Raw genomic sequence first — 13,958 nt, 5'->3', positions numbered from 1 at the left:
AGGGAGGAGGAGGAGGAGGAGGGAGAAACAAAGAGGATGAGGAGGAGGAAGAAACAAAGAGGATGAGGAAGAGGAGGAGGAGAAAAAAAGAGGAGGAGGCAGAGGAGAAGGAGGAGGAGAGAGAAACTAAGAGGAGGAGGAGGGAGAAACAAAGAGGATGAGGAGGAGGAGGGAGAAACAAAGAGGAGGAGGAGGAGGAGGAGGGAGAAACAAAGAGGGGTGAGGAGGGAGAAACAAAGAAGAGGAGGAGGGAGAAACAAAGAGGAGGAGGAGGAGGAGAGAAACAAAGGAGGGAGAAACAAAGAGGAGGAGAAGGAGGGAGAAACAATGAGGAGGAGGAGGAGGAGGAGGGGGAGAAACAAAGAGGATGAGGAGGGAGAAACAAAGAGGATGAGGAGGAATAAACAAAGAGGATGAGGAGAAGGAGGAGGAGCGAGAAACAAAGAGGAGGAGGAGGGAGAAACAAAGAGGAGGAGGAGGAGGAAGAAACAGAGGATGTGGAGGAGGAGGAGGAGTGAGAAACAAAGAGGAGGAGGAGGGAGAAACAAAGAAGAGGAGGAGGAACAGTGAAGCAGCAGGGAATACTGGAGGAACAGTGAAGCAGCAGGGAATACTGGAGGAACAGTGAAGCAGCAGGGAATGCTGGAGGAACAGTGAAGCAGCAGGGAATGCTGGAGGAACAGTGAAACAGCAGGGAATGCTGGAGGAACAGTGAAGCAGCAGGGAATGCTGGAGGAACAGTGAAGCAGCAGGGAATGCTGGAGGAACAGTGAAGCAGCAGGGAATGCTGGAGGAGCAGTGAAGCAGCAGGGAATACTGGAGGAACAGTGAAACAGCAGGGAATGCTGGAGGAACAGTGAAAGTCATTGCATTGTTCTGTTCTGTACATCGTTATGTCTCATGTGCTTTTTGATGGTTGCTTTTCAACAGCCACCATTGTGACCTCCAAACTTATTGGATTTATTTAGATATTTGACTATATTTCAAAATTTGAGTTGTTCGTTTCAATAACAAAACATAGTTCTTTGGAATGTCGGATAAACTCTTTTCACCCTACAACCGTTGCGTAGAAACACCTCTAAACATTCATCCTCTTTGCTATAGAGAAATGCCTTGAGCATTTTATTACTGGTGAAAGCCATGTCAGAGGAAAGGAGAGTTGTGTCTAAACTAACGCTTGTCTCATGTGTCCCCAGTATAAATTTCCACTGGGATTTATTGCCACTGGGATATATTGTCAACCATCCATAGAAATAACCACATCGAGCATGCTGTTACAGACTGCTACCAGCAGAGGCCACTGTTTGTTACGCTATGGGTGGAATTTGTGCCAATAAACTCTGATTTGGTTGATTTCTCTTCAAACAGTTGAAATTAGGGTTGAGAGTTGATCCAAGACCCGTGTTTAGGGATAACCTCTGCAGAAAGTGTGAAATGATTACAACACACATCCAGGGCTGGGAGAGAAGGTGATCGACATTCATGGAATAGGCACATGTTGTGCAGACATTTTAAAATGTCTAAATGTGCCTGATGTGTTCCTTTGTAATCTGATACCTGTGTGCTTCTCAACTGTAGGTCTGATTATTTGAGGCTGACGGGCTGTCGTTTGTGTTCAGCCATTTAAAGAATTCAATTCCGTAGAGATATGGAAGTTAGATTGGTGTCTTTGCGTGCAAAGATCTGCCACAGTGTCAACCCCTCCTCCATCATTCTCATCACTGCACCAGTCACATGACAGGAACAACACATCCACTGCAAATATCATCATCATCATCACCTTCGTCATCACCCAACGCAGTATATATGAACACACATCATAGTTACACAGACATACTTTATATACACATTCAGACAGACACACAGACAGACAGATAACCCCCCCCCTCCCCCCAGAGGGTAATATAATAATAATATATCTCACTTTGAAAATCATCTTTCATATTAGATTAGTTCATTTTTTCTCTGTATGTGTTATTTTTTCCCAAAAATAAAGTATGATTGTACTATATGTGTATAGTCTTGACAGCTTCTTGGTAGAGTTGACAGCATACACACACACACACACACCCACACACACACACAGGCTCATGTAGAGGGACTGGATGACTGGGAGAGCACCAGATATAGCAGAGGAGAAGATCCAGGAAGAACAGAACGCGAGAGAGAGAGAGAGAGAGAGAGAGAGAGAGAGGGAGAAGGAAGGAGAGTATTCCTTCAGAGAGAGGATTCGTACTGCAGTAGCTCATATAGGAGCGGCCCATCCCTATACCTGATGCCCGCCGCGTTGGGGCTGATGTACTGCAGCACGTTTATGGTCCTGCGGAGCCGTCGATCCACAAAGTGTACATCCCAGGCCGGGTAACGCTTTCTGGGCATATCTATCTTGATGAGGGGCCCCTCTGGCCGGATGGGTCTCCCGGCCGCATCCACTGGCTCCGTGGACCTCACCTGGAACACAGGCAGACAGGTGTCCGTAGCCTCATCATCCTGCCCATTGTAATCACCCGCAAAGGCCCGTGTTGGGGTGGCTTGAGAGGCTCGGGGGCCCGGGGTGGGGGCCATGGGCTCGGCTTCGGGGGGCAAGGGGAGGCCCCACAGCAGCTCAGCGCAGCAGGAGGAGGCCAGGACCCGGAGCCCGGGGCCCATGGGGTGCAACACCCCGTAATACAGCACCATGCAGACCACGCCCGAGGCGAAGCACAAGAAGACGCCGCAGAGGGCGGAGCCGGCGTAGGCGTCGGTGGTGGCGGGGTCGCGGTAGGCGTACCAGAGCGCGGTGAGCACGGCATTCTCCAGTAGCACCACGGTGTAGTAGGTGACCATACGGTAGCGCGTCCGACCCTCCCTCACGTTGAACCAGCAGAACACGTAGACCACGCCCACCACCATGTTAAACAGAATCTCCTCCCACTTGGACATGCAGAAGTCGGTGCCACCGTGGATTACCCAGAAGGCCATGGCGCACCAGTGCAGCACCACGAAGATGCCGAAGTAGAGATGGAACACGGAGGCGAACAGGGCGAAGGAGAGGACCCGGGAAGAGATGGTGAAGAGACGCCAGAACAGGTGTACCAGGGCCCCACGGTAGCTCAGACTCGTCTTGTCGTCACGGGAGTCACGCAAGAGCTTGTGATAGGAGGCCAGCACCCAGGACAGGGACAGGAGAGAGGCCAGCACAGACATACCTAGGGAGAAAGGAGAAGGATAAGAGTGAGAGAGTGGGAGAAAAGGAGAGAAAAAGAGAGAGAGAGAGAGAGAGAGAGAGAGAGAGTGAGAGAGAGAGAGAGCGAGAGAGAGAGAGAGGGAGAGAGAGAGAGAGAGAGAGAGAGAGAGAGAGAGAGAGAGAGGGAGAGAGAGAGAGAGAGAGAGAGAGAGAGAGAGACAGAGAGAGAGAGAGAGAGAGAGAGAGAGCACCAGAAGGTAGACAGAAAAAGATGGAGAGAAAGAGAGAGAATAAAAGGTGACTATTTCTGTGTGACAGGGCAGGTGTTGTTCTGTAAGTCCAGTAAGAATGTTTGGAGAGAGCTGAGAGCTGGAGCATTGGGAATCAATGTCTGCAGGACAGTCAAACTGTTTTCCACTCATAATGAATAATTCATCTCCACACTTTAAAATTAATTTATAACCTGAACCAACGGACAATCAAATTAATCACGTAATTTTAGCTAAACTAAACTATGAAATTAAATATTAAAATATAACATTTAAATGTGCTTATCCGTGTACAGTGCAGTGACAAAGTGAACAAAATTAAACTCTAAATATAGTGTGATATTCAGATATATTATGGCTGGTTGAATCACACTACTACGGTGTCCATATTAGGACATTCTCAGTCTCAGCAATACTTGTTTACTACACCAGTCCTGCTTCCCTAAGACAGTCCATGTTGATCGAGACATCAGCATGAACATCAGCAGTACAGTCGATGCTCTCATATCACCTGCAATGTGAAAAATGGTCCAGCATTATGTCAACTGAGCTGCACAACACACTGCTGTGATATAGTTGCCTTCACAGAGACTCAACATGTGTTATTTGTTGTAACATTCACATACTATTTTCACGCATTAAACACTTTTGATTGAAAATGTTTCCAAAAAAAAAATTTGCAAGGGTTTAATATCGAAATCCAAGTTTCGCGTCAAACTGAGAATTGAAGCAAACTAAAATACAAAAAAATCATACAAATGTGATGACAGTTGCTTATATTCAACAAGGAATTTACTTATTCAAAAAAAAAAAATTGTAACAAAAACGGTGGAAGAGGTCAAACCAAAACCGGAGTGGTCCCAATACGGATCCATGGGGAACCCCTCTAAATCTGCAGCGTCTCGGCCTGGTTTCTCCGGATATAATATGATAATATGATAATATTTAATGTAATATAATAAAATAGAAATATAATATAATATAATAATATATTACATAACCCCCACACAGAGCCCTGGGGAACCCCTTTGTCTCTTACACTGCAGGGTCTCAACCCGGTTCCTCTGGATCATGATACAGAGCTGCAGGACCAGCTGAGGAGCTGACTCCAGGAAGGTCTCCAGCAGACGTAGCATGTTGACGTCGGCATATTCATACATCATGGCCCAGTAGAACCGCCTCTGGTTCTCCTTCCGACGATGACTCTGGATGCCCAGATACATGGTACGGATGTACCTGACAGAGGAAAGAAAAGAAAGAAAGAAAGAATAAAGAAAGAGAGAGAGAAAGCAAAGAACATATAAAGGGGAGATTAGTCTATTTATACTGAATAAAACATTAAATGGGACATGTAAAGTGTTGGTTCAATGTTTCATGAGCTGAAATGAAATATCACAGAAATGTTCCATACGCACAAAATGATTATCTTATTTCTATAAAATGTTGTGTACAAATGTGTTTACATCCATGTTAGTGAGCATTTCTCCTTCACCAAGATAATCCATCCACCTGACAGGTGTTGCATATCAAGAAGCTGATTATTCAGCATGATCATTACACAGGTGCACCTTGTGCTGGGGAGAATATAAGGCCCGTCTAAAATGTGCAGTTTTGTCACACAACACAATGCCACAGATGTCTCAAGTTGAGGGAGTGTACAACTGGCATGCTGACTGCAGGAATGTCCACCAGAACTGTTGCCAGGGAATTAAATGTTCATATCTCTACCATAAGCCACCTCCAACGTCGTTTTATAGAATTTGGCTGTACATCCAACCAGCCTCACAACCGCAGACAACGTGTAAACACGGATCGTCTAAGACCAACCAACCAGACAGCTGATGAAACTGATGAAACTGAGGAATATTTATGTCTGATTGGTTGGGCTTGGCTCCCAAGTGGGTGGGTCTATGCCCTCCCAGGCCCACCCATGATTGCTTCCCTGCCCAGTCATGTGAAATCCATAGATGTATTTATTAATTTGTCTCTCTCTCTCTCTCTCTCTCTCTCTCTCTCTCTCTCTCTGTCTCTCTCTCTCTCTCTCTCTCTGTCTCTCTCTCTCTCTCTCTGTCTCTCTCTCTCTCTCTCTCTCTCTCTCTCTCTCTCTCTCTCTCTCTCTCTCTCTCTCTCAGGTGTTCTCTCTCTCTACACCCCCCTCTCAATGTCCCAGTCTCCCCCCTCTCACTGGGCAGGTGTTCTTGTGGTTATCGTATAGCAGATGACTGCCACGTTCCAATACACCCAGTACAATCACTGGCATTGACCAGCCTTACAATGTCACCATAGATCTGTGTGGTTCTACAGTGAGTCTAATGAAACCATAGATTCCCCAGGATAAAACTGGAGGATGTAAGGAAGGCTATTGATAAAAACAACAACATGGTGAGTAAAGAACCTTGATTACTGAAGAGAGAAGAATTGTATGTCTGAAATGACACCCTATTCACTAGACAGTGCACTGTGCTTTTGACCATGGCTGGGCTCTATGCACCATAGAGGAAACTGACTGTATACAGGGTGCCATTTCAGATCCTTCTAGAGTCTGACTGTATACAGGGTGCCATTTCAGATCCTTCTAGAGTCTGACTGTATACAGGGTGCCATTTCAGATCCTTCTAGAGTCTGACTGTATACAGGGTGCCATTTCAGATCCTTCTAGAGTGTGACTGTATACAGGGTGCCATTTCAGATCCTTCTAGAGTCTAAACTGTATACAGTGGGTGCCATTTCAGATCCTTCTAGAGTCTAAACTGTATAGCAGGGTCTAAAATCCTTCTAGAGTCTGACTGTATACAAGGTGCCATTTCAGATCCTTCTAGAGTCTCTAATCCTGGTCCGTGACTGTATTACAGAGGTGCCATTTCAAATCCTTCTAGAGTCTGACTGTATACAAGGTGCCATTTCAGATCCTTCTAGAGTCTGACTGTATACAAGGTGCCATTTCAGATCCTTCTAGAGTCTGACTGTATACAGGGTGCCATTTCAGATCCTTCTAGAGTCTGACTGTAAACAGGGTGCCATTTCAGATCCATCTAGAGTCTGACTGTATACAGGGTGCCATTTCAGATCCTTCTAGAGTCTGACTGTATACAGGGTGCCATTTCAGATCCATCTAGAGTCTAAACTGTATACAGGGTGCCATTTCAGATCCTTCTAGAGTCTAAACTGTATACAGGGTGCCATTTCAGATCCTTCTAGAGTCTAAACTGTATACAGGGTGCCATTATTTCAGATCCTTCTAGAGTCTGACTGTATACAGGGTGCCATTTCAGATCCTTCTAGAGTCTGACTGTATACAAGGTGCCATTTCAGATCCTTCTAGAGTCTAAACTGTATACAAGGTGCCATTTCAGATCCTTCTAGAGTCTGACTGTATACAGGGTGCCATTTCAGATCCATCTAGAGTCTAAACTGTATACAGGGTGCCATTTCAGATCCTTCTAGAGTCTAAACTGTATACAGGGTGCCATTTCAGATCCTTCTAGAGTCTGACTGTATACAGGGTGCCATTTCAGATCCTTCTAGAGTCTAAACTGTATACAGGGTGCCATTTCAGATCCTTCTAGAGTCTGACTGTATACAGGGTGCCATTTCAGATCCTTCTAGAGTCTAAACTGTATACAGGGTGCCATTTCAGATCCTTCTAGAGTCTGACTGTATACAAGGTGCCATTTCAGATCCTTCTAGAGTCTAAACTGTATACAGGGTGCCATTTCAGATCCTTCTAGAGTCTGACTGTATACAAGGTGCCATTTCAGATCCATCTAGAGTCTGACTGTATACAAGGTGCCATTTCAGATCCTTCTAGAGTCTGACTGTATACAGGGTGCCATTTCAGATCCTTCTAGAGTCTGACTGTAAACAGGGTGCCATTTCAGATCCATCTAGAGTCTGACTGACTGTATACAGGGTGCCATTTCAGATCCTTCTAGAGTCTGACTGTATACAGGGTGCCATTTCAGATCCTTCTAGAGTCTGACTGTATACAGGGTGCCATTTCAGATCCATCTAGAGTCTAAAATGTAAACAGGGTGCCATTTCAGATCCATCTAGAGTCTAAACTGTATGTGAAGGTGTCTGGACAGCTCTTTGAAAAAAAGTCTCAATCCATGACAGACCAGATTTCTTATTCCTCGTCCTGGGGACCTAAAGTGAGGTGATCTGGTTGTTTTTGCCCTGGCACACCTGATTCCACTAATCCTAGTCCTCGTCAAAGGCCTTGATTTCAATCAGTTGTGCGAGTGTGCGAGGACAAAAACAAAAATATCATCCATTTGGATCCCTAAGACCAGGTTTTACACTGCTCTGCAGTACCACTTCAACCACCATGCCGTTCAGCAGCCATCTACATGTAGTACTGTAGAGCTAACACTAGGGGGCACAATCAACTGTAGTCCTGCATTAAAACCACTAGTCATCTGTCTTCAAAGGGACAAAGAGATGTGAAGATGAAGTCTCATGTGTAGAAGAGTAATGACAGAAATAAACACCACGCATCATTTTACCTTTTGCTGCAGACGTACACACACACACACGCACACGCACACGCCCACGCACGCGCACGCGCACGCGCGCACACACACACACACACACACACACAGACACAGACACACACACACACACACACACACACACACACACACACACACACACACACACACACACACACACACACACAGACACAGACACAGACACACACACACACACACACACACACACACACAACACACACACACACACACACACACACAGACACACACACCAAGACGAGAACAGTCCCAGACTCCCTCCTATAAAATTCTTCCATAAACAAACACTCACTACAACAAACACTCACTACAGACAGACAGACAGACAGACAGACAGACAGACAGACAAAACACATAACTTCTCTACTACAACTCTTTGCTGCCTGGCTTCTAGAAAAAAAAATATGCAACTCATTTATGGTCACTCATTAATCTGTAACTCATTCATTATACCAGTCTCCATCTGTAACTCATTCATTATACCAGTCTCCATCTGTAAGTCATTCATGATACCAGTCTCCATCTGTAACTCATTCATTATACCAGTCTCCATCTGTAACTCATTCATTATCCCAGTCTCCATCTGTAACTCATTCATTACACCCGTCTCCATCTGTAACTCATTCATTACACCCATCTCCATCTGTAACTCATTCATTTTTATTTTACTAGGCAAGTCAGTTAAGAACAAATTCTTATTTTCAATGAAGGCCTAGGAACAGTGGGTTAACTGCCTGTTCAGGGGCAGAACGACAGATTTGTACCTTGTCAGCTCGGGGATTTGAACTTGCAACCTTTCAGTTAATAGTCCAACGCTCTAACCACTAGGCTACCCTGCTGCCCCATTCATTAACCAGCCTCCATCTGTAACACATTCAAAATCGTCGTTTGAAACATTCCCCAATTCTGACCTTCTCCCTGTATTCCTGGAGCTACAGACAGACTTCACCTGCTGGGCACGGACAGCAATGTCTAGGAGCAAGACCTCACATCCCTAAATCTGAACATAACTCACTTCTGAATATAGAACCTCACATCCCTAAATCTGAACATAACTCGCTTCTGAATATAGACACAAACAACAACAACAACATCCCCTTCCCTTCCCTTCCCTTCCCTTCCCTTCCCTTCCCTTCCCTTCCCTTCCCTTCCCTTCCCTTCCCTTCCTTCCTTCCCTTCCCTTCCCTTCCCTTCCCTTCCCCTTCCCTCCCCTCCCTCCCTTCCCTTCCCTCCCCTCCCTTCCCCTTCCCTTCCCTTCCCTTCCTTCCTTCCCTTCCTTTCCTTCCCTTCCTTCCTTCCCTTCCCTTCCTTCCCTTCCCTTCCCTTCCCTTCCCTTCCCTTCCCTTCCCTTCCCCTTCCCTTCCTTCCCTTCCCCCTTCCCTTCCCTTCCCTCCCTCCCTCCCCTCCCTCCCCTCCCCTTCCCTTCCCTTCCCTTTCCCTTCCCTTCCCTTCCCTTCCCTTCCCTTCCCTTCCCTTCCTTCCTTCCCTTCCCCTTCCCTTCCCTTCCTTCCCTTCCCTTCCCTTCCCTTCCCTTCCCTTCCCTTCCCTTCCCTTCCCTTCCCTTCCCTCCCTTCCCCCTTCCCTTCCTTCCCTTCCCTTCCCCTCCCCTCCCCTCCCCTCCCTTCCCTTCCTTCCCCTTCCCTTCCCTCCCTCCCTCCCTCCCTCCCTCCCTCCCTTCCCTCCCTCCCTCCCTCCCTTCCCTCCCTCCCTCCCTCCCTCCCTCCCTCCCTCCCTCCCTCCCCTCCCCTCCCCTCCCCTCCCCTCCCCTTCCCTTCCCCCTTCCCTTCCCTTCCCTTCCATTCCATTCCCTTCCCTTCCATTCCCTTCCCTCCCCTCCCCTCCCCTCCCCTCCCCTCCCCTCCCCTCCCCTCCCCTCCCCTCCCCTCCCCTTCCCTTCCCTTCCCTTCCCTTCCCTTCCCTTCCCTTCCCTCCCCTCCCCTCCCCTCCCTCCCCTTCCCTCCCTTCCCTTCCCTTCCCTTCCCTTCCCTTCCCTTCCCTTCCCTTCCCTTCCCTTCCCTTCCCTTCCCTTCCCTTCCCTTCCCTTCCCTTCCCTTCCCTTTAGCCCCCCATTTTAGGCTTAGTCCTCCCGAATCACTATGGGGAAGGGAAGGGAAGGGAAGGGAAGGGAAGGGGGGAAGGGAAGGGAAGGGAAGGGAAGGGAAGGGAAGGGGAGGGAAGGGAAGGGGAGGGGAGGGGGGAGGGGAGGGGAGGAGGAGGGAGGGAGGGAAGGGAAGGGAAGGGAAGGGAAGGGAAGGGAAGGGAAGGGAAGGGAAGGGAAGGGGGAAGGAAGGGAAGGGAAGGGAAGGGAAGGGAAGGGAAGGGAAGGGAAGGGAAGGGAAGGGAAGGGAAATGGAATGGAATGGAAGGGAGGGAAGGGGAGGGGAGGGAAGGGGGGGGGCTACTGTCCGTGCTATTTCTGTCCTTGCCACCCTATTGTCCTCGTTTGAATTGCTTCACAACACGGGGTAGATGTATTTGGACATTGTGCCAGCTCAGTTAGACAGACAGAGACAGATATGGGTCTAGGCCAGCTAGCCGGAGAGACAGCTCTTTCCTCTCCACTGCTGGGTGACTAAAGACTGTTACACACCACAAACTACGACAATTACATCCTACATGTTAGTCATTTAGCAGATGCTCTTATCCAGAGCCACTTAGAGTTACCTAGTGGCATTCAAAACACACTCAATTTGAGAAATTTCACGTGTTATAAAACAGTCTATTTTTGCATACCCAGTGTACTGTTTAGAATGCAAGTATGACAATTCAGACAGGAAGGGAAGAGGTTCTCCATCTGTAACTCATTCATTATACCAGTCTCCATCTGTAACTCATTCATTATACCAGTCTCCATCTGTAACTCATTCATTATACCAGTCTCCATCTGTAACTCATTCATGATACCAGTCTCCATCTGTAACTCATTCATGATACCAGTCTCCATCTGTAACTCATTCATTATACCAGTCTCCATCTGTAACTCATTCATTATACCAGCCTCCATCTGTAACTCATTCATTATACCAGTCTCCATCTGTAACTCATTCATGATACCAGTCTCCATCTGTAACTCATTCATGATACCAGTCTCCATCTGTAACTCATTCATGATACCAGTCTCCATCTGTAACTCATTCATTATACCAGTCTCTAATCTGTAACTCATTCATGATACCATTCTCCATCTGTAACTCATTCATTATACCAGTCTCCATCTGTAACTTATTCATTATACCAGTCTCCATCTGTAACTCATTCATTATACCAGACTCCATCTGTAACTCATTCATTATCCCAGTCTCCATCTGTAACTCATTCATTATACCAGTCTCCATCTGTAACTCATTCATTATACCAGTCTCCATCTGTAACTCATTCATTATACCAGTCTCCATCTGTAACTCATTCATTATACCAGTCTCTAATCTGTAACTCATTCATTATACCAGTCTCCATCTGTAACTCATTCATTATACCAGTCTCCATCTGTAACTCATTCATTATATCAGTTCCATCTGTAACTCATTCATTATACCATTCTCCATCTGTAACTCATTCATTATACCAGTCTCTCATCTGTAACTCATTCATTATACCAGTCTCCATCTGTAACTCATTCATTATACCAGTTTCTCCATCTGTAACTCATTCATTATACCAGTGTCCATCTGTAACTCATTCATTATACCAGTCTCCATCTGTAACTCATTCATTATACCAGTCTCCATCTGTAAGTCATTCATGATACCAGTCTCCATCTGTAACTCATTCATTATACCAGTCTCCATCTGTAACTCATTCATTATCCCAGTCTCCATCTGTAACTCATTCATTACACCCGTCTCCATCTGTAACTCATTCATTATACCAGTCTTCATCTGTAACTCATTCATTGATACCAGTCTCCATCTGTAACTCATTCATTATACAAGTCTCTAATCTGTAACTCATTCATTATACCAGTCTCCATCTGTAACTCATTCATGATATACCAGTCTCCATCTGTAACTCATTCATTATACCAGTCTCCATCTGTAACTCATTCATTATACCAGTCTCCATCTGTAACTCATTCATTATACCAGTCTCCATCTGTAACTCATTCATGATACCAGTGTCCATCTGTAACTCATTCATTATACCAGTCTCCATCTGTAACTCATTCATTATACCAGCCTCCATCTGTAACTCATTCATGATACCAGTGTCCATCTGTAACTCATTCATTATACCAGACTCCATCTGTAACTCATTCATTATACCAGGCTCCATCTGTAACTCATTCATGATACCAGTATCCATCTGTTACTCATTCATTATACCAGTCTCCATCTGTAACTCATTCATTATACCATTCTCCATCTGTAACTCATTCATTATACCAGTCTCCATCTGTAACTCATTCATTATACCAGTCTCCATCTGTAACTCATTCATGATACCAGTGTCCATCTGTAACTCATTCATTATACCAGTCTCCATCTGTAACTAATTCATTATACAAGGCTCCATCTGTAACTCATTCATTATACCAGTCTCTAATCTGTAACTCATTCATTATACCAGTATCCATCTGTAACTCATTCATGATACCAGTCTCCATCTGTAACTCATTCATTATACCAGTCTCCATCTGTAACTCATTCATTATCCCAGTCTCCATCTGTAACTCATTCATTATACCAGTCTCCATCTGTAACTCATTCATGATACCAGCCTCCATCTGTAACTCATTCATTATACCAGTCTCCATCTGTAACTCATTCATTATACCATTCTCCATCTGTAACTCATTCATTATACCAGTCTCCATCTGTAACTCATTCATTATACAAGTCTCTAATCTGTAACTCATTCATTATACCAGTGTCCATCTGTAACTCATTCATTATACCAGTCTCCATCTGTAACTCATTCATTATACCAGGCTCCATCTGTAACTCATTCATTATACCAGTCTCTAATCTGTAACTCATTCATTATACCAGACTCCATCTGTAACTCATTCATTATACCAGGCTCCATCTGTAACTCATTCATTATACCAGTCTCCATCTGTAACTCATTCATTATACCAGTCTCCATCTGTAACTCATTCATTATACCAGACTCCATCTGTAACTCATTCATTATACCAGTCTCCAGTAACTCATTCATTATCTCCATCTGTAACTCATTCATTATACCAGTCTCCATCTGTAACTCATTCATGATACCAGTGTCCATCTGTAACTCATTCATTATACCAGTCTCCATCTGTAACTCATTCATTATACAAGGCTCCATCTGTAACTCATTCATTATACCAGTCTCTAATCTGCAACTCATTCATTATACCAGTATCCATCTGTAACTCATTCATGATACCAGTCTCCATCTGTAACTCATTCATTATACCAGTCTCCATCTGTAACTCATTCATTATCTCCATTCTCCATCTGTAACTCATTCATTATACCAGTCTCCATCTGTAACTCATTCATGATACCAGCCTCCATCTGTAACTCATTCATTATACCAGTCTCCATCTGTAACTCATTCATTATACCATTCTCCATCTGTAACTCATTCATTATACCAGTCTCCATCTGTAACTCATTCAGTATACAAGTCTCTAATCTGTAACTCATTCATGATACCAGTCTCCATCTGTAACTCATTAATTTTACCAGTCTCCATCTGTAACTCATTCATGATACCAGTCTCCATCTGTAACTCAGTCATGATACCAGCCTCCATCTGTAACTCATTCATTATACCAGTCTCCATCTGTAACTCATTCATTATACCAGTCTCTAATCTGTAACTCATTCATACCAGACTCATGATGCCATTCTCCATCTGTAACTCATTCATTATACCAGGCTCCATCTGTAACTCATTCATTATACCAGTCTCCATCTGTAACTCATTCATTATACCAGTCTCCATCTGTAACTCATTCATTATCCCAGTCTCCATCTGTAACTCATTCATTATACCAGTCTCCATCTG

General features: G+C 45.1%; 1 protein-coding gene across 1 annotated transcript in view; it reads right to left on the bottom strand.

Moving 5' to 3' along the window:
* Positions 1-503: 503 nt before the first annotated feature.
* The window catches only part of LOC112249815 (XK-related protein 6-like), a 160,063-nt gene continuing 146,608 nt past the window's right edge, over positions 504-13,958 (bottom strand). Inside the window, exons 2-3 of the mRNA XM_042321348.1 lie at positions 4,475-4,671; positions 504-3,188 (exon numbers count right to left, since the gene is read on the bottom strand). Coding sequence (XP_042177282.1) covers positions 2,218-3,188; positions 4,475-4,671 — 1,168 coding nt within the window. The 3' untranslated portion in view covers positions 504-2,217. The remainder of the gene's footprint in view (positions 3,189-4,474; positions 4,672-13,958) is intronic.

Source organism: Oncorhynchus tshawytscha, linkage group LG05, assembly GCF_018296145.1.
Source record: "Oncorhynchus tshawytscha isolate Ot180627B linkage group LG05, Otsh_v2.0, whole genome shotgun sequence".
Lineage (NCBI taxonomy): Eukaryota > Metazoa > Chordata > Actinopteri > Salmoniformes > Salmonidae > Oncorhynchus > Oncorhynchus tshawytscha.
The sequence above is the reverse complement of the archived record's forward strand: the minus strand, read 5'-3'. Positions and strand labels throughout refer to the sequence as shown.